This window comes from Gavia stellata, unplaced genomic scaffold (assembly GCF_030936135.1).
Source record: "Gavia stellata isolate bGavSte3 unplaced genomic scaffold, bGavSte3.hap2 HAP2_SCAFFOLD_53, whole genome shotgun sequence".
Taxonomy (NCBI): Eukaryota; Metazoa; Chordata; class Aves; order Gaviiformes; family Gaviidae; genus Gavia; species Gavia stellata.
The window spans coordinates 197,046-217,613 of record NW_026776569.1 but is presented as its reverse complement, the minus strand read 5'-3'; the positions used below and the strand labels follow the sequence as shown (position 1 = coordinate 217,613).

General features: G+C 49.0%; 1 protein-coding gene across 1 annotated transcript in view; it reads right to left on the bottom strand.

The window, feature by feature from the left end:
- Positions 1 to 347: 347 nt before the first annotated feature.
- LOC132321128 (SUN domain-containing protein 3-like) overlaps positions 348 to 20,568 on the bottom strand; it is a 30,994-nt gene continuing 10,773 nt past the window's right edge. Inside the window, exons 2-8 of the mRNA XM_059834700.1 lie at positions 2,739 to 2,809; positions 1,984 to 2,122; positions 1,755 to 1,839; positions 1,503 to 1,618; positions 1,153 to 1,320; positions 704 to 790; positions 348 to 494 (exon numbers count right to left, since the gene is read on the bottom strand). Coding sequence (XP_059690683.1) covers positions 348 to 494; positions 704 to 790; positions 1,153 to 1,320; positions 1,503 to 1,618; positions 1,755 to 1,839; positions 1,984 to 2,122; positions 2,739 to 2,809 — 813 coding nt within the window. The remainder of the gene's footprint in view (positions 495 to 703; positions 791 to 1,152; positions 1,321 to 1,502; positions 1,619 to 1,754; positions 1,840 to 1,983; positions 2,123 to 2,738; positions 2,810 to 20,568) is intronic.

Genomic DNA, 20,568 nt, shown 5'->3' with positions numbered 1-20,568 from the left:
CAGGGACTGGGGGGACAGCGTCGGTGTGCTGGGACATAGGGACCATGCCGGTGTCCTGGAATATGGAAACAGTGCTGGTGCCCTGCCGGGGACATGGGGACAGTGCCGGTGCTCCCTGTGTCCCGCTGGAGGTTTTGCCGGGGGCTGGAGCTCTACAGCAGAAGGAAAGGCGCCATGGGCAATGGCTCCTGCCGGTGCAGCGAGGGCAGCCGTTTACGCAGGATGCTGGATACACCCTCCTGCCTCCAAATCGGGCAAGAGCCAGGTCTGAGGCAGACCTCAGACCTTCCTTTTTACAAGGAAGACACACAAGCCAAACTGCCACACATCTTGTTTCATTAGTCTTCTCAAAGGAGATCTTGGGCCTGTGGGTGGTCGTGGTGGCTCGCCGTCTTCCCGTGAACCTGTACACGGTACACACAGGTGTACTCTGGGTTTCCCCAGTTGCTCTGCACCTCGAATTTGATGTAGCGAAAGGTCCTGGGAAGCTCCTTCTGTAAAGAAATGGGGGCAGCCATCATTAGGCAGGTGGCAAGAGCCACAGCACATCGCCGGAGCCCCCTCTGCCCACGCTGCCCCTGCCGAGGACCAAACGGCAGCCCTGACGAAGGAGGAAGCAAGGGCAACCAGAGCTCTTTCCTCCACGGACTTGCAGGGAACCCGGCCTTCTTCCCGCGCATGCTGCCCACAGCTCTTGCGGTACCTGCACGTGGAACGTCTGAGCCACCTCCTTGTGCACCTCGTAGGTGAATGTCCCCAGGAGAGTTTCTGCCCCTGCCTCATCCACGCCCTCACAGACAAGAGACAAAGGGAGCAGGTCAGGCTCGAGCAGGGCGCCAGAAAAAGGGCCCGCCGAGGCCGAACCGGGAAGCCTTGCCCACCTCCCTCGGCTCTAGCGGTAGACTAGCACGGCTTAGGCTGACTCTGGGTGCTTTGAGCACGTGCTCCAGGATCCTTGGCCATGAAGCAGAGGGAAGCCCCCAGAGGCACAGACCCGCCACGTGCCCCCAGTGGCCCCCCAGGGGAGGCGGTGCCCTGCAGCAGCCAGCCCCAGACAGAGCTCTGAGAGAAGCTGCTGTGAGAAGCACGTCTCTGGTAGAGCTTTTCCCTGGGGCCAGGCCCCACCCTGAGAAGCACAAGGCAAAGACTTACGGAGACGGCAAACTCTTTGGGGGCGCTGCTGACTTCCCCGGAAGGAGAGACTGCCTCGGAGATATGCCAGATGGTGAAAGCCCTTGGCCAGATCTGCTCAGGCAGCCGGATGACCACGTGGCCCCGAGATCCTTGGAAAGCCCAGCAGTTGCCAGGGGCCATACGGGGCTGAAACCAGAAAGCCGTGACCATCAGTAGCAAGGCAGCCAAAGAGCCTCGCAGAGGTCAGGACTGCAATGCAGGCGGCAGGGCTGAGCGATACGGCCGGCCGGAAGGGAAGCGCTGTGCACTTCGTCTGGCAGCCCAAAAGCAAGGAGGTGAGCCACGAGTCCGGACTGTCCTCGTGATACCTGCAAGATCGTCTCTGGAGGGTTTGCAGAAGAGAAGCCGAATGGAGAAAGCCACCAGCTCTTCTTGCCTTGCCCACCGTAACTCTTGGATGTCCTCTCCTCCTCAATGGTGGCACCTGACATGAAGGTGGCCAGAGATTAGGAGTTGAAGCGGTGCATTAGGATGTATTTCTCAGGCTTGACAGCAGAGCTCGGCAGATTTGGGGAGTGCCATACACAAACCGAGGGCAGTGAGGCTTCCCGTCTGCGTACCTATGGCTTCCAGAGCCCAGTCAGGCATCGGGAGGTAGTTTTCAAGCACGTTCTTAATTGCCGCCTGAGTCAGCTGCAGAATTTCCTGGGGAAAGATTAGGACCGGAGAGATGGCAGTGAACACAAACACATGGATGGGCCGTTCTGTGCGAACAGCGGGCCACAAAGAAGCAGCAGGAGGCAGCCCGCAAAGGCAGCAAGGTCTCTGATCTACCCCCAGCACCCTTACCTCTCTCTTCTCCTCTTGGACACCATGGTCTCTGAGGACCTCTCGCACTGCCTGCAGTATATTCGCCCTGGCAGCAGACACCTGAGCCGCCGTCTCCTTGAGCTCCTGCATCTTCTGCTCCAGCCAAGCCTGTGAGTTCCTGGAGGCAAAGAGAAAGCAGCTCTTGTCCAGCAGCTGCCCAGCCTCTGCAGGCAGGCTCCAAACGCCGTGCAGAGAAGGGTGCTCTGGGCTTGGGTCACCCCCCGCCCCCCAGCCCCTTTCCTTCCTCCTGTTTACAAACGGCTCCCTTCCACCACCGCAGGTAGCAGACGGGGAAGGTCAGGAGCCCTGGACGCGAGGCGAGTGAGTGCAGGCAGCACGAAGCCAGCTGAGACGGCTCCACAGAGTGCGTTCCTTGGCAAGAAAGCGCTCTTACCCCAGAGACTGCAGCTCCGCTTCAGGAAACCCTGGCGCCTCCTGCAAGATGAAGAGGGGGCGGGATGGATGCAGGCAGCAAAGGCACCTTCTGCCAAAGTGCTCCCCACTTCAGCCTGCCACCCTGCGGAGGTCACTCGGGAAGATCCGTCTCCGCCTTTGCAGGCGTTGGCTTTCCCGCAGCAAGAGACACTTACGTGCAAGGCTCCCTTTCCCCACGCCGTTGAGCCCCGGCAGTAGACAACAGCTGTGGGTCACATTGTCAAGAGGTGGTTATTTTCCGCAGGAGTTGGTCCCTCTCCCCAGGACTGAGGACACCATTTGTGGTCAGGGATACTCACCAGACAGGATGGGAAGCAGCAGGAAAAGGAGCCTCAGGACCCTCCTGCCCTTCTGGTGGGTGATGCATTGTCTAAAAAGAGAAGGAACACTCTTGTTACCAAAGCCCAAGGCTGGGACGCAGGTTTGCCAGGGATCCGTTCAGGAGCTCACTTGCTATGAGGTTTCTGTGCTCAGCACAGCTGCAAGCCCAAGGGCCCCCGGGCCTTTGGGAAGGTCTGGCCCCTTGCACAACACCCCTGGGACACACACAGGCCTCTGGCCTGACACAGGGGCGGCAGCCTGGCCCCGCTCGGCTCTCCCCAGAGAAGGGGCAGGACGGTGCCCCCGGAATGGGGGTGCTGGGCTGCGCGGCTGGAGGGCAGTAGTGCAGACAGCCCCCATGCTCTGAGGCTGCCTGCTCCTGCCGGGCAGCCGGGCAGCACACGGGGCTTCTGGCCTGATCCCTCCCTGCTTTCTGGGCCCTCTTGCACCCACCTGCCCAACCTGGCTGGCATCTCCGCAACCCCAGCACCCTGGCCAGGTGGAGGGAAAAGCCTGCTCTCCTCCCGAGACCCAAGCACCTCTTCTCTAGGCATCGGCTAGCAGCTGGAAGCGCTCTGCTTCGCCCTGCTGCCCACCTCTGCAGCGTGGGGTTTTATGGAGGGCAGCAGGTTATGACCGGGCTCTCTCCGTCTCTAGTCGTGCTGCTGTCCTGGCCTCACTCCCTGCCTGCCTGCCGCCCTCCTCCCAGGGCTGGGGCCAGCTGCTCTCCCCAGGCCAGGAAGAGCTGCTGCAGGCACCCAGAGCACTCCGCGGTGAGCCCTGTACCGCCTCCGCTGCCTTCCTGGCTGCCCAGGGATGTTCCTTAGCCCACAGCTAAGCTAAGCTGTCACAGTTACTGCAGCAGGATGGAGCTGGGCAACCGCTTGGGACTCCCTCCGTGCGATCCAAAAGGGACTCGTCCCCCATTTGGCAGAGACAAAAGGCTTTCAAGGCCTAGTGCTGGCGTTTGTGAAGGGACTGAGGAGACTGCTGCTGCCTTACACCGCCTCCAGGCCGAGCTCTCAGGCTGCCCTCGTGTGCGTCCCCTCTCCGTCCCCCACCCACCCCAGCAGATGAGGCGGAAAATACCCTTGGGGAAAGGAGAGGAGGATTTTTCAAACATACCCGTTCAGATCGAGGGCCCTCCATGGCTGTCTCTCTGCATCCGTTGAGGTGCGGGAAACAGGCATCCTGCTTGCTCGGGAGCGAGCCAACCACTCTCTTCTCTCAAGACCGAGAGTGACAATGGTGCAGGCACGACCCCGATCTTATGCCCTGCTGGGTCTAACTCAGCGCCGACGACGCTTTGTGACATCAACGGCAGTCAGTGATGTCACAACAGAAAGGGCAGCGCCACGTTTTGAGGCAAAGTCCAACCTGACGGGGAGCAGGTTTTGCACTCCTCTCCGCAAGGGAAGAAACCCTGAAAAACCAGAACGTCTCCTACCGAGGGGTCAGCTCTTTCAATTCCCACTTGTCCTGGTTTTGGCTGGGATGGAGCTAATTTTCTTCCTAGTAGCTGGTATGGTCCTGTGTTTTGGATGTAGGAGGAGAATAACGTTGGTAACACACTGATGGTTTAGTTGTTGCTGAGCAGTGCTTACACTAAGTCAAGGGGGTAACCAGTTTGGAAAACCCCACCGAGACCCGTCTAGTCTACCTTTTGGTTGTGCAGCCTCCTCCAAGACCAAAGGAAGAGACATCATTCTACTGCTGTTAAAGATTTCAGTAACACTTGCTTCCCCACGGACGTCCACCTGCCTCAACTGAACCGTCATTCGAGAAATCCCTCAGGCACCAGCATGAGCTGTCATCTGAGAAGTAATAAAAGAGGAATTGGACACCTTCACTCGGACCTTGCACTTTCAGCCGTATCCTAGGGCCGGACCCTGGCACGCTTGCTGGCATGTGGAAAGTCATATCACTTGGGACCATAAAACTGAGGCTTTGGAGCCTGAAATGAGGCTTTGGAAACCAAACCTAAGATTTGGAAAGTAAAAAGGAGGCTTTGGACACTAGAAATGTAGCTTTGGAGCCTAAAAAGAGGCTTTCTGCCCTGATGGTGCGGGATTAGACCCTCAGAATGAAACCGTAGGCTTAAAAAATAGACTATGGGTAATAAAAGACAGGTTGGGACCCTAGAAATGAGGGGTCTGGCCCTAAAAAAGAGACTTTTGGTGCTAAAAGATGGGCTCGATGCTAAAAATGAGATTTTGGAGCCTGCAAAGGAGGGGAAACTCTTGGATCGTCCATGGCCCCAAGAAATGAAGTTTTAGAGCTTTGGGCACTCCAGTGGAGGCTCAGAGCTGTAAAAGAGAGGTTTGGACCTAATAATAAATGAGAGTTTGGACCCTCAAAAGGAGGGTGTGGGCCTTCAAAATGGGGCTTTGTTCTTTAAAAACGGGGCTTTGGAAATGAGATTGAGACTTCAAACCCAGAAATTAGGCTTTGTGCCCTCAAATGATGCTTCCGTACCAAAACCTAAGCCTTTGCACCCTAGAAATGGGTCTTGGGAGGCTCAAAATAGGTGTTGGGTTCTCCAAATTGTGGACCGAATCCTGAAAAGGAGGCTATGGTCCCTGAAAAGGAGGCTTTGGAAGCTACAAATGAGCCTTTGGACCCACTACATAAGGCTTTGGCCTCTAAAACTGAGGCTTTGACCTTCACAATCAGAGTTTGGGCTTTAAAAATGAAACTCTGGGCCCTTAAAAGCATAGAATCATAGAATTGTAGAAATATAGAATCGTTAAAGTCGTTCATCGTTGAGTCTTTGAACCTTAAAAGGGGGGTTTGGAACTTATGATTGAGGGTTTGTACCCTAAAAATGAGGGTTTGGGACCATACAAATGAGGCTTTCAACCGTACAATCAAAGCTGTGGACTCTGAAAATGAGGCTGGGGGACAAAGTGCCACCCCCCATCCCTTGGCAATGACAGGGACTCACAGGTGAGGATGGCGGCCCTCCTGCAGGGACGGGCGCTGGCGGCGGCCGGGGGAGAGGGGTGCAGAGGTGGCGCCAGGCGGCCTCGCTGTCGCACACCTCGTGGAGGCAGCGGCAGGTCTGGCCCAGTCTCAGCAGGGGGTGGGGGCAGCGTCAGGAAGGAGATGATGTGCAGCAGCTGTGGGGAGAGAGGTGGGGAGAGCATCAACCCTGGGACCCCCCTGCTCTGAGGGGGGACCCCAGCCCCACATCCCCCCTACTCAACTCACCACCTCAGGCGGGAGACGCCGGATGGCGGCCGGGTCCTCCCCCTCCTCCCCACCCTCAGCCTCACAGCAGGCCCCACCTGCGCCATCTTGAAGCTCGGCCCGGCTGCCGGTGGAGCCCGCCTTCTTCTCACACCAGTCTTTGCCGGCATAGGTCGGGAGGGCTGTCAGTCTCCTCCCCTGAGGGGATGCTGCCTCTGATTGGCCCCCAGCTGGTTCAGGCTGCCCTGGTGGGCTCCCGCCCTTCACCTGGACTCTGACCTCTCATTGCCCACATGGGCTGTCACTCTGCCCTCAGTTGGGGCCCACCCTCCCCTGAGGTGATGCTCTCTCTTATTGGCTGCCTGAGGGCTCCCTCCCCACCCCCATCAGTGCCCGCCCTTCCCTGAGGTGATGTTGCCTCCGATTGGCTGTCTGGTTACATGTCAATCACACCCTTCCCAAATGCGATTGGCTGTCCTGGGTCCACTGACTCCCCCCAGACTCCTGGGCGGCCGTTGCCAGGCGACCAGCTCCGCCTTCAGGGTTTAGGCCCTCGAGAGGGAACTGGGGGCCCTGAGAAAAGGCTGGGGGTCATGAAAGACAGGTTGGGACCTGTAAGTGAGGAAACGCGGAAGAAATGGTGTCTCTCTTTTCTCCACGGCCTGAACCTCTTTAACCAATGCCCTCCCGTCCCCAGACTGAGAGACAGAGAACTTGAGGAGTTGTTTTGAGAGACAACACTTCATTTTGAGGGCCCAAAGCCTCATTTTGAGGGTCCAAAGCCTCGTTTTGAGGGTTCAGATAGTAAATTTGTGGGTTGAAATAGTCATTTTGAAGGTCTAAAACATCATTTTGAGGGTCCAAAGAGGCATCTTGAGGGTCCAAATGGTCATTTTGAGGGTCCAAAACCTCATTTTGAGTGTCCAAACTTTCATTTTTGCGCCTCCGCAGACCCATTTGTAGGCTTCCGCGATGCAATTTTTGGTGGCAACAGATCCCTTGAGGGCACAAAACCTAAGGTGAAGATCCGAGGCCCCGTTTTCAGGGCCGGAATCCAAAGTTTGGGAGTCCAAAGCCTCATTTTGAAGGTCCAAGTGCTCTTTTTGTGCATCCAAATCCTCATTTTAGGGCCCTTAGCCTCATTTTGTGGCTCCAAATAGCCATTTCGAGGGCCCAGAGCCTCATTTTTAGGTTCCAGATAGTCATTTTGAGGGCCCGTAGCTTCACTTTGAGGGTCCAAATAGTCATTTTGAGGGGCAAATGGTCATTTTGAGGGTCCAAAACCTCATTTTGAGGGTCCAAAGGTTAATTTTTGCACCTCCGCAGACCTGTTTTTAGGCTGCCGCGCCCCAGTTTTTAGTGGCAGTAGATCCCTTGAGGGCATAAAACCTATTGTCAAGGTCCAAGGCCCCGTTTTGAGGGCTGGAATCCCCATTTTGAGAGTCCAAAGTCTCATTTTGAAGGTCCAAATATTCTTTTTGAGCATCCAAATCCTCATTTTAGGGCCCTTAGCCTCATTTTGCGCCTCCAAATAGTCATTTTGAGGGCCCAGAGCCTTATTTTGAGGGCCCAAATAGTCATTTTGAGGGTCCAAAGCCTCATTTTGAGGGTCCAAAATCTTATTTTTGCACCTCTGCAGACCCAAGTCCAAGTATTCTTTTTGAGCATCCAAATCCTCACTTTAGGGCCCGTAGCCTCATTTTGTGGCTCCAAATAGCCATTCTGAGGGTCCAGATCCTCATTTTGAGGGTCCAAATAGCCATTTTGAGGGCCCAGAGCCTCATTTTGAGGGCCTAAAGAGTCATTTTGAGGGCCCGTAGCTTCACTTTGAGGGTCCAAATAGTCATTTTGAGGGTCCAAATTGTCATTTTGAGGGTCCAAAACCTCATTTTGAGGGTCCAAACTTTCATTTTTGCCCCTCCGCAGACCTGTTTTTAGGCTGCTGCGCCCCAGTTTTTAGTGGCAGGGGATCCCTTGAGGGCACAAAACCTATTGTCAAGGTCCAAGGCCCCGTTCTGAGGGCTGGAATCCCCATTTTGAGAGTCCAAAGTCTCATTTTGAAGGTCCAAGTACTCTTTTTGAGCATCCAAATCCTCATTTTAGGGCCCTTAGCCTCATTTTGTGCCTCCAAATAGTCATTTTGAGGGCCCAGAGCCTCATTTTGAGGGCCCAAATAGTCATTTTGAGGGCCCAAAGGCTCATTTTGAGCTTCTGCCAACCTGTTTTTAGGCTGCCACGCCTCAGTTTTTAGTGACGATAGATCCCTTGAGGGCACAAAACCTAATGTCCAAATGCGAAGCCTTGTATTGAGGCCCAAAATCTTCATTTTGAGGGCCTGAAGCCCCTGATTTGAGCGCCGAAATCTTCATTTTGAGCATCGAATTCTTCATTTTGAGGGCCCGAATCCCCTTTCTGAGGGCTGAAATCTTCATTTTGAGGAAGGAACTCTTTGTTTTGAAGGTCAAAAGCTTTATTCTGAGGGCCCGAATCCCCATTTTGAGTCTCCAAAGCCTCATTTTGAAGTCTGAAAGTCTTCTTTGAGGGTATATTTCCTCATTTTGAGGGCCCAAATAGTCATTTTGAGGGCCGAAAATCTGATTTTGATCTTCCAAAACCTCATTGTGACGGTCCAAATACTCACGTTTTGGGTCCAAATAGAAAGTTTGAGGGCCCAAATCCTCATTTTGAGGGTCCAAATTGTTATTTTGAGGGCCCAAAATCTCATTGTGAGGGTCCAAAACCTCATTATGAGGAGCCCAGACATCATTTTGAGGGCCCAAAGCCTCATTTAAGGGTTCAAAGCCTCATTTTGAGGGTCCAAACAGTGATTTTGAGGGTCCAAACAGTAATTTTGAAGGGTCCAAAGAGGCATTTTGAGGGGCCAGATGGTCATTTTGAGGGTCCAAAGCCTCATTTTGCGCCTCCGCAGACCAGTTTTTAGGCTGCCACGCCTCACTTTTTAGTTGCAATGGATCCCTTGAGGGCACAAAACCTATTGTCAAGGTCCAAAGCCCCGATTTGAGGGCCAAAATCTTCATTTTGAAGGTCCAAGAATTCTTTTTGTGCATCTAAATCCTCATTTTAGGGCCCGTAGCCTCATTTTGTGGCTCCAAATAGCCATTTTGAGGGCCCCTAGCCTCATTTTGAGGGTCCAAATAGTCATTTTGAGGGCCCGTCGCCTCAGTTAAGGCTCAAAGCCTCATTTTGAGGGTTTGAAGCCTTGTTTTGAGCCTCCAAATCCTTATTTTCTTCAAATTGTAATTTTGAGGGTACAAATAGTCATTTTGATGGTCCAAAGACTCATTTTAAAGGCCTAAATAGTAATTTTGAGGGCCCAAAAACTCATTTTGACAGTCCAAATACGCATTTGGAGGGCCCAAAGTCTGATTTTCAGTGTCCAAATGCTAATTTTGAGCCTCAAATAGTCATTCCGGGTCCAAGCCCCCATTTTGAGGGCCGGAATCCCCATTTTGAGAGTCCAAAGCCTCATTTTGAGGGTCCAAGTATTCTTTCTGAGCATCCAAATCCTCGTTTTAGGGCCCGTAGCCTCATTTTGTGGCTCCAAATAGCCATTTCGAGGGCCCAGAACCTCATTTTGAGGGCCCAAATAGTCATTTTGAGGGCCCGTAGCTTCATTTTGAGGGTCCAAATAGGCATTTTGAGGGTCCAAATAGTCATTTTGAGGGCCCAACGGCTCATTTAAGGGTCAAAGCCTCATTTCAAGGGTTTGAAGCCTCCTTTTGAGCGTCCATATCCTTATTTTGAGGGTTCAAATGGTAGTTTTGAGGGCCCAAATAGTCATTTTGAGTCTCCAAAGCTGCAATTTGAGAGTCCAAAATGACATTTTAAAGGCCCAAACAGTCATTTGGAGGGTCCAAAACTTAATTTTGAGGTCCCAAAGCCTCATTTAAGGGTTCGAAGCCTCATTTTGAGGGTCCAAATCCTCATTTTGGGCGTCCAGACAGTAATTTTGAGCATCCAAACAGTAATTTTGAGCGTCGAAATTGTCATTTTGAGGGTCCAAAGCCTCATTGTGACCGTCCAAAACCTCATTTTGAGGACCCCAGGTGTCATTTGGAGTGTCCAAAACTTCATTTTGAGGTCCCAAGGCCTCATTTTGAGGGTCCAAAGCCTCGTTTTGAGGGTCCAAATCCTCCTTCTGAGGGTTCAGATAGTGATTTTGAGCGTCGAAATAGTCATTTTGAAGGTCCAAAGCATAATTTTGAAGGGTCCAAAGAGGCATTTTGAGGCGCCAAATGGTCATTTTGAGGGTCCAAAGCCTCATTTTGGGCCTCCGCGGACCGTTTTTTAGGCTGCCACGCCTCAGTTTTTAGGGGCAATGGATCCCTTGAGGGCACAAAACCTATTGTCAAGGCCCAAAGCCCCGATTTGAGGGTCCAAAGCTGTGGAGGAATGGTTTAGTAACAAGGGACACGATCTGATTCCCATGAGCAACTCAGTCTCTGATGAGAGGAAAGGCTCAGAGGAAACCGCTAACTGTCCTTGAAAGCCTGTTGTGATAAGAGACAGCGGAATGGTAAACAAGAAGAAGGAGCTACATCCACGAAGAGGAGAAGTGCTTCTGTGCGTGCACAAGAGCACTGTACCAATCACACTCGCCGCCCTGGCGCATGAACAGAGGCTGTAAGCCAATTATACAACTGTTGCGGACGCGTGTTCTTGGCATCTGTCTATATATACTCTGTAAGCTTGAATAAAGGGGAGAACGACTATACTCATACTGAGATTTCATCGTTACTCCGGGTGGTTCTCCCTCTCCAACACAAAGCCTCACTTTGAAGGCCCAAGTATTCTTTCTGAGCATCTAAATCCTCATTTTAGGGCCCGTAGCCTCATTTTGTGGCTCCAAAGAGCCATTTTGAGGGCCCAGAACTTCATTTTGAGGGCCCAAATAGTCATTTTGAGGGCCAAACCCTCAGTGAAGGCTCAAAGCCTCATTTCGGGGGTTTGAAACCTCGTTTTGAGCGTCCAAATCCTTATTTTGTGACTTTCAAATTGTAATTTTGAGGGTCCAAATAGTCATTTTGAGGGCCCAAAATCTGGTTTTGATCTTCCAAAACCTCATTTTGAGGGTCTAAATACTCACGTTTAGGGTCCGAATAGACAGTTTGAGGGTCCAAATCCTCATTTTGAGGGTCCAAATTGTTATTTTGAGGGCCCAAATCCTCATTGTGAGGGTCCAAAACCTCATTATGAGGACCCCAGACATCATTTTGAGGGTCCAAAGCCTCATTTAATGGTTTGAAGCCTCATTTTCAGGGTCCAAATCCTTTTTTTGAGGGTTGAAATAGTAATTTTGAGGGTCCAAAGCCTCATTTTCAGGGTCCAAAACACTAATTTTGAGCATCCAAACTAATTTTGAGGGTCCAAATTGTCATTTTGAGGGTCCAAAGCCTCATTTTGTGCCTCCGCAGAGCGGTTTTTAGGCTGTCACGCCTCAGTTTTTAGTAGCAATGGATCCCTTGAGGGCACAAAACCTATTGTCAAGGTCCTAAGCCCCGATTTGAGGGTCCAGAGTCTCATTTGGAAGGTCCAAGTATTCTTTTTGAGCATCCAAATCCTCATTTTAGGGACTATAGCCTCATTTTGTGGCTCCAACTAGCCATTTTGAGGGCCCAGAGCCTCATTTTGAGGACCAAAATAATCATTTTGAGGGCCCATAGCCTCAGTTAAGGCTCAAAGCCTCATTTTGAGGGTCTGAAGCCTCATTTTGAGCATCCAAATCCTTATTTTTGAGGTTTTCAAATTGTAAACTTGAGGGTACGAATAGTCATTTTGATGGTCCAAAGCCTCATTTTAGAGGCATAAATAGTAATTTTGAGGACCCAAAACCTCATTTTGATGGTCCAAATAGTCATTTGGAGGCCACAAAGTCTGATTTTCAGTGCTCAAATCCTCATTTTGAGGCCCAAATAGTCATTTTGAGTCTCCAAAGCCTCATTTTGAGAGTCCAAAACCACATTTTAAAGGCCCAAGTAGTCATTTTGACATCCCAAAGCCTCATTGCGATGGTCCAAAACCTCATTTTGAGGACCCCAGGTGTCATTTTGCGTGTCCAAAACTTCATTTTGAGGTCCCAAGGCCTCATTTTGAGGGTCCAAAGCCTCGTTTTGAGGGCCCAAATCCTCCTTCTGAGGGTTCAGATAGTGATTTTGAGTGTCGAAATAGTCATTTTGAAGGTCCAAAGCATAATTTTGAAGGGTCCAAAGAGGCATTTTGAGGCGCCAAATGGTCATTTTGAGGGTCCAAAGCCTCATTTTGGGCCTCCGCGGACCGTTTTTTAGGCTGCCACGCCTCAGTTTTTAGGGGCAATGGATCCCTTGAGGGCACAAAACCTATTGTCAAGGCCCAAAGCCCCGATTTGAGGGTCCAAAGCTGTGGAGGAATGGTTTAGTAACAAGGGACACGATCTGATTCCCATGAGCAACTCAGTCTCTGATGAGAGGAAAGGCTCAGAGGAAACCGCTAACTGTCCTTGAAAGCCTGTTGTGATAAGAGACAGCGGAATGGTAAACAAGAAGAAGGAGCTACATCCACGAAGAGGAGAAGTGCTTCTGTGCGTGCACAAGAGCACTGTACCAATCACACTCGCCGCCCTGGCGCATGAACAGAGGCTGTAAGCCAATTATACAACTGTTGCGGACGCGTGTTCTTGGCATCTGTCTATATATACTCTGTAAGCTTGAATAAAGGGGAGAACGACTATACTCATACTGAGATTTCATCGTTACTTCCGGGTGGTTCTCCCTCTCCAACACAAAGCCTCACTTTGAAGGCCCAAGTATTCTTTCTGAGCATCTAAATCCTCATTTTAGGGCCCGTAGCCTCATTTTGTGGCTCCAAAGAGCCATTTTGAGGGCCCAGAACTTCATTTTGAGGGCCCAAATAGTCATTTTGAGGGCCAAACCCTCAGTGAAGGCTCAAAGCCTCATTTCGGGGGTTTGAAACCTCGTTTTGAGCGTCCAAATCCTTATTTTGTGACTTTCAAATTGTAATTTTGAGGGTCCAAATAGTCATTTTGAGGGCCCAAAATCTGGTTTTGATCTTCCAAAACCTCATTTTGAGGGTCTAAATACTCACGTTTAGGGTCCGAATAGACAGTTTGAGGGTCCAAATCCTCATTTTGAGGGTCCAAATTGTTATTTTGAGGGCCCAAATCCTCATTGTGAGGGTCCAAAACCTCATTATGAGGACCCCAGACATCATTTTGAGGGTCCAAAGCCTCATTTAATGGTTTGAAGCCTCATTTTCAGGGTCCAAATCCTTTTTTTGAGGGTTGAAATAGTAATTTTGAGGGTCCAAAGCCTCATTTTCAGGGTCCAAACACTAATTTTGAGCATCCAAACTAATTTTGAGGGTCCAAATTGTCATTTTGAGGGTCCAAAGCCTCATTTTGTGCCTCCGCAGACCGGTTTTTAGGCTGTCACGCCTCAGTTTTTAGTAGCAATGGATCCCTTGAGGGCACAAAACCTATTGTCAAGGTCCTAAGCCCCGATTTGAGGGTCCAGAGTCTCATTTGGAAGGTCCAAGTATTCTTTTTGAGCATCCAAATCCTCATTTTAGGGACTATAGCCTCATTTTGTGGCTCCAACTAGCCATTTTGAGGGCCCAGAGCCTCATTTTGAGGACCAAAATAATCATTTTGAGGGCCCATAGCCTCAGTTAAGGCTCAAAGCCTCATTTTGAGGGTCTGAAGCCTCATTTTGAGCATCCAAATCCTTATTTTTGAGGTTTTCAAATTGTAAACTTGAGGGTACGAATAGTCATTTTGATGGTCCAAAGCCTCATTTTAAAGGCATAAATAGTAATTTTGAGGACCCAAAACCTCATTTTGATGGTCCAAATAGTCATTTGGAGGCCACAAAGTCTGATTTTCAGTGCTCAAATCCTCATTTTGAGGCCCAAATAGTCATTTTGAGTCTCCAAAGCCTCATTTTGAGAGTCCAAAACCACATTTTAAAGGCCCAAGTAGTCATTTTGACATCCCAAAGCCTCATTGCGATGGTCCAAAACCTCATTTTGAGGACCCCAGGTGTCATTTTGAGTGTCCAAAACTTCATTTTGAGGTCCCAAGGCCTCATTTTGAGGGTCCAAAGCCTCGTTTTGAGGGCCCAAATCCTCCTTCTGAGGGTTCAGATAGTGATTTTGAGCGTCGAAATAGTCATTTTGAAGGTCCAAAGCATAATTTTGAAGGGTCCAAAGAGGCATTTTGAGGCGCCAAATGGTCATTTTGAGGGTCCAAAGCCTCATTTTGGGCCTCCGCGGACCGTTTTTTAGGCTGCCACGCCTCAGTTTTTAGGGGCAATGGATCCCTTGAGGGCACAAAACCTATTGTCAAGGCCCAAAGCCCCGATTTGAGGGTCCAAAGCTGTGGAGGAATGGTTTAGTAACAAGGGACACGATCTGATTCCCATGAGCAACTCAGTCTCTGATGAGAGGAAAGGCTCAGAGGAAACCGCTAACTGTCCTTGAAAGCCTGTTGTGATAAGAGACAGCGGAATGGTAAACAAGAAGAAGGAGCTACATCCACGAAGAGGAGAAGTGCTTCTGTGCGTGCACAAGAGCACTGTACCAATCACACTCGCCGCCCTGGCGCATGAACAGAGGCTGTAAGCCAATTATACAACTGTTGCGGACGCGTGTTCTTGGCATCTGTCTATATATACTCTGTAAGCTTGAATAAAGGGGAGAACGACTATACTCATACTGAGATTTCATCGTTACTCCGGGTGGTTCTCCCTCTCCAACACAAAGCCTCACTTTGAAGGCCCAAGTATTCTTTCTGAGCATCTAAATCCTCATTTTAGGGCCCGTAGCCTCATTTTGTGGCTCCAAAGAGCCATTTTGAGGGCCCAGAACTTCATTTTGAGGGCCCAAATAGTCATTTTGAGGGCCAAACCCTCAGTGAAGGCTCAAAGCCTCATTTCGGGGGTTTGAAACCTCGTTTTGAGCGTCCAAATCCTTATTTTGTGACTTTCAAATTGTAATTTTGAGGGTCCAAATAGTCATTTTGAGGGCCCAAAATCTGGTTTTGATCTTCCAAAACCTCATTTTGAGGGTCTAAATACTCACGTTTAGGGTCCGAATAGACAGTTTGAGGGTCCAAATCCTCATTTTGAGGGTCCAAATTGTTATTTTGAGGGCCCAAATCCTCATTGTGAGGGTCCAAAACCTCATTATGAGGACCCCAGACATCATTTTGAGGGTCCAAAGCCTCATTTAATGGTTTGAAGCCTCATTTTCAGGGTCCAAATCCTTTTTTTGAGGGTTGAAATAGTAATTTTGAGGGTCCAAAGCCTCATTTTCAGGGTCCAAACACTAATTTTGAGCATCCAAACTAATTTTGAGGGTCCAAATTGTCATTTTGAGGGTCCAAAGCCTCATTTTGTGCCTCCGCAGACCGGTTTTTAGGCTGTCACGCCTCAGTTTTTAGTAGCAATGGATCCCTTGAGGGCACAAAACCTATTGTCAAGGTCCTAAGCCCCGATTTGAGGGTCCAGAGTCTCATTTGGAAGGTCCAAGTATTCTTTTTGAGCATCCAAATCCTCATTTTAGGGACTATAGCCTCATTTTGTGGCTCCAACTAGCCATTTTGAGGGCCCAGAGCCTCATTTTGAGGACCAAAATAATCATTTTGAGGGCCCATAGCCTCAGTTAAGGCTCAAAGCCTCATTTTGAGGGTCTGAAGCCTCATTTTGAGCATCCAAATCCTTATTTTTGAGGTTTTCAAATTGTAAACTTGAGGGTACGAATAGTCATTTTGATGGTCCAAAGCCTCATTTTAAAGGCATAAATAGTAATTTTGAGGACCCAAAACCTCATTTTGATGGTCCAAATAGTCATTTGGAGGCCACAAAGTCTGATTTTCAGTGCTCAAATCCTCATTTTGAGGCCCAAATAGTCATTTTGAGTCTCCAAAGCCTCATTTTGAGAGTCCAAAACCACATTTTAAAGGCCCAAGTAGTCATTTTGACATCCCAAAGCCTCATTGCGATGGTCCAAAACCTCATTTTGAGGACCCCAGGTGTCATTTTGAGTGTCCAAAACTTCATTTTGAGGTCCCAAGGCCTCATTTTGAGGGTCCAAAGCCTCGTTTTGAGGGCCCAAATCCTCCTTCTGAGGGTTCAGATAGTGATTTTGAGCGTCGAAATAGTCATTTTGAAGGTCCAAAGCATAATTTTGAAGGGTCCAAAGAGGCATTTTGAGGCGCCAAATGGTCATTTTGAGGGTCCAAAGCCTCATTTTGGGCCTCCGCGGACCGTTTTTTAGGCTGCCACGCCTCAGTTTTTAGGGGCAATGGATCCCTTGAGGGCACAAAACCTATTGTCAAGGCCCAAAGCCCCGATTTGAGGGTCCAAAGCTGTGGAGGAATGGTTTAGTAACAAGGGACACGATCTGATTCCCATGAGCAACTCAGTCTCTGATGAGAGGAAAGGCTCAGAGGAAACCGCTAACTGTCCTTGAAAGCCTGTTGTGATAAGAGACAGCGGAATGGTAAACAAGAAGAAGGAGCTACATCCACGAAGAGGAGAAGTGCTTCTGTGCGTGCACAAGAGCACTGTACCAATCACACTCGCCGCCCTGGCGCATGAACAGAGGCTGTAAGCCAATTATACAACTGTTGCGGACGCGTGTTCTTGGCATCTGTCTATATATACTCTGTAAGCTTGAATAAAGGGGAGAACGACTATACTCATACTGAGATTTCATCGTTACTCCGGGTGGTTCTCCCTCTCCAACACAAAGCCTCACTTTGAAGGCCCAAGTATTCTTTCTGAGCATCTAAATCCTCATTTTAGGGCCCGTAGCCTCATTTTGTGGCTCCAAAGAGCCATTTTGAGGGCCCAGAACTTCATTTTGAGGGCCCAAATAGTCATTTTGAGGGCCAAACCCTCAGTGAAGGCTCAAAGCCTCATTTCGGGGGTTTGAAACCTCGTTTTGAGCGTCCAAATCCTTATTTTGTGACTTTCAAATTGTAATTTTGAGGGTCCAAATAGTCATTTTGAGGGCCCAAAATCTGGTTTTGATCTTCCAAAACCTCATTTTGAGGGTCTAAATACTCACGTTTAGGGTCCGAATAGACAGTTTGAGGGTCCAAATCCTCATTTTGAGGGTCCAAATTGTTATTTTGAGGGCCCAAATCCTCATTGTGAGGGTCCAAAACCTCATTATGAGGACCCCAGACATCATTTTGAGGGTCCAAAGCCTCATTTAATGGTTTGAAGCCTCATTTTCAGGGTCCAAATCCTTTTTTTGAGGGTTGAAATAGTAATTTTGAGGGTCCAAAGCCTCATTTTCAGGGTCCAAACACTAATTTTGAGCATCCAAACTAATTTTGAGGGTCCAAATTGTCATTTTGAGGGTCCAAAGCCTCATTTTGTGCCTCCGCAGACCGGTTTTTAGGCTGTCACGCCTCAGTTTTTAGTAGCAATGGATCCCTTGAGGGCACAAAACCTATTGTCAAGGTCCTAAGCCCCGATTTGAGGGTCCAGAGTCTCATTTGGAAGGTCCAAGTATTCTTTTTGAGCATCCAAATCCTCATTTTAGGGACTATAGCCTCATTTTGTGGCTCCAACTAGCCATTTTGAGGGCCCAGAGCCTCATTTTGAGGACCAAAATAATCATTTTGAGGGCCCATAGCCTCAGTTAAGGCTCAAAGCCTCATTTTGAGGGTCTGAAGCCTCATTTTGAGCATCCAAATCCTTATTTTTGAGGTTTTCAAATTGTAAACTTGAGGGTACGAATAGTCATTTTGATGGTCCAAAGCCTCATTTTAAAGGCATAAATAGTAATTTTGAGGACCCAAAACCTCATTTTGATGGTCCAAATAGTCATTTGGAGGCCACAAAGTCTGATTTTCAGTGCTCAAATCCTCATTTTGAGGCCCAAATAGTCATTTTGAGTCTCCAAAGCCTCATTTTGAGAGTCCAAAACCACATTTTAAAGGCCCAAGTAGTCATTTTGACATCCCAAAGCCTCATTGCGATGGTCCAAAACCTCATTTTGAGGACCCCAGGTGTCATTTTGAGTGTCCAAAACTTCATTTTGAGGTCCCAAGGCCTCATTTTGAGGGTCCAAAGCCTCGTTTTGAGGGCCCAAATCCTCCTTCTGAGGGTTCAGATAGTGATTTTGAGCGTCGAAATAGTCATTTTGAAGGTCCAAAGCATAATTTTGAAGGGTCCAAAGAGGCATTTTGAGGCGCCAAATGGTCATTTTGAGGGTCCAAAGCCTGATTTTGGGCCTCCGCGGACCATTTTTTAGGCTGCCACGCCTCAGTTTTTAGGGGCAATGGATCCCTTGAGGGCACAAAACCTATTGTCAAGGTCCAAAGCCCCGATTTGAGGGTCCAAAGCTGTGGAGGAATGGTTTAGTAACAAGGGACACGATCTGATTCCCATGAGCAACTCAGTCTCTGATGGGAGGAAAGGCTCAGAAGGAACCGCTAACTGTCCTTGAAAGCCTGTTGTGATAAGAGACAGCGGAATGGTAAACAAGAAGAAGGAGCTACATCCACGAAGAGGAGAAGTGCTTCTGTGCGTGCACAAGAGCACTGTACCAATCACACTCGCCGCCCTGGCGCATGAACAGAGGCTGTAAGCCAATTATACAACTGTTGCGGACGCGTGTTCTTGGCATCTGTCTATATATACTCTGTAAGCTTGAATAAAGGGGAGAACGACTATACTCATACTGAGATTTCATCGTTACTCCGGGTGGTTCTCCCTCTCCAACACAAAGCCTCACTTTGAAGGCCCAAGTATTCTTTCTGAGCATCTAAATCCTCATTTTAGGGCCCGTAGCCTCATTTTGTGGCTCCAAAGAGCCATTTTGAGGGCCCAGAACTTCATTTTGAGGGCCCAAATAGTCATTTTGAGGGCCAAACCCTCAGTGAAGGCTCAAAGCCTCATTTCGGGGGTTTGAAACCTCGTTCTGAGCGTCCAAATCCTTATTTTGTGACTTTCAAATTGTAATTTTGAGGGTCCAAATAGTCATTTTGAGGGCCCAAAATCTGGTTTTGATCTTCCAAAACCTCATTTTGACGGTCTAAATACTCACGTTTAGGGTCCGAATAGACAGTTTGAGGGTCCAAATCCTCATTTTGAGGGTCCAGATTGTTATTTTGAGGGCCCAAATCCTCATTGTGAGGGTCCAAAACCTCATTATGAGGACCCCAGACATCATTTTGAGGGTCCAAAACCTCATTTAATGGTTTGAAGCCTCATTTTCAGGGTCCAAATCCTTTTTTTGAGGGTTGAAATAGTAATTTTGAGGGTCCAAAGCCTCATTTTCAGGGTCCAAACACTAATTTTGAGCATCCAAACTAATTTTGAGGGTCCAAATTGTCATTTTGAGGGTCCAAAGCCTCATTTTGTGCCTCCGCAGAGCGGTTTTTAGGCTGTCACGCCTCAGTTTTTAGTAGCAATGGATCCCTTGAGGGCACAAAACCTATTGTCAAGGTCCTAAGCCCCGATTTGAGGGTCCAGAGTCTCATTTGGAAGGTCCAAGTATTCTTTTTGAGCATCCAAATCCTCATTTTAGGGACTATAGCCTCATTTTGTGGCTCCAACTAGCCATTTTGAGGGCCCAGAGCCTCATTTTGAGGACCAAAATAATCGTTTTGAGGGCCCATAGCCTCAGTTAAGGCTCAAAGCCTCATTTTGAGGGTCTGAAGCCTCATTTTGAGCATCCAAATCCTTATTTTTGAGGTTTTCAAATTGTAAACTTGAGGGTACGAATAGTCATTTTGATGGTCCAAAGCCTCATTTTAGAGGCATAAATAGTAATTTTGAGGACCCAAAACCTCATTTTGATGGTCCAAATAGTCATTTGGAGGCCACAAAGTCTGATTTTCAGTGCTCAAATCCTCATTTTGAGGCCCAAATAGTCATTTTGAGTCTCCAAAGCCTCATTTTGAGAGTCCAAAACCACATTTTAAAGGCCCAAGTAGTCATTTTGACATCCCAAAGCCTCATTGCGATGGTCCAAAACCTCATTTTGAGGACCCCAGGTGTCATTTTGCGTGTCCAAAACTTCATTTTGAGGTCCCAAGGCCTCATTTTGAGGGTCCAAAGCCTCGTTTTGAGGGCCCAAATCCTCCTTCTGAGGGTTCAGATAGTGATTTTGAGCGTCGAAATAGTCATTTTGAAGGTCCAAAGCATAATTTTGAAGGGTCCAAAGAGGCATTTTGAGGCGCCAAATGGTCATTTTGAGGGTCCAAAGCCTCATTTTGGGCCTCCGCGGACCGTTTTTTAGGCTGCCACGCCTCAGTTTTTAGGGGCAATGGATCCCTTGAGGGCACAAAACCTATTGTCAAGGCCCAAAGCCCCGATTTGAGGGTCCAAAGCTGTGGAGGAATGGCTTAGTAACAAGGGACACGATCTGATTCCCATGAGCAACTCAGTCTCTGATGAGAGGAAAGGCTCAGAGGGAACCACTAACTGTCCTTGAAAGCCTGTTGTGATAAGAGACAGCGGAATGGTAAACAAGAAGAAGGAGCTACATCCACGAAGAGGAGAAGTGCTCCTGTGCGTGCACAAGAGCACTGTACCAATCACACTCGCCGCCCTGGCGCATGAACAGAGGCTGTAAGCCAATTAT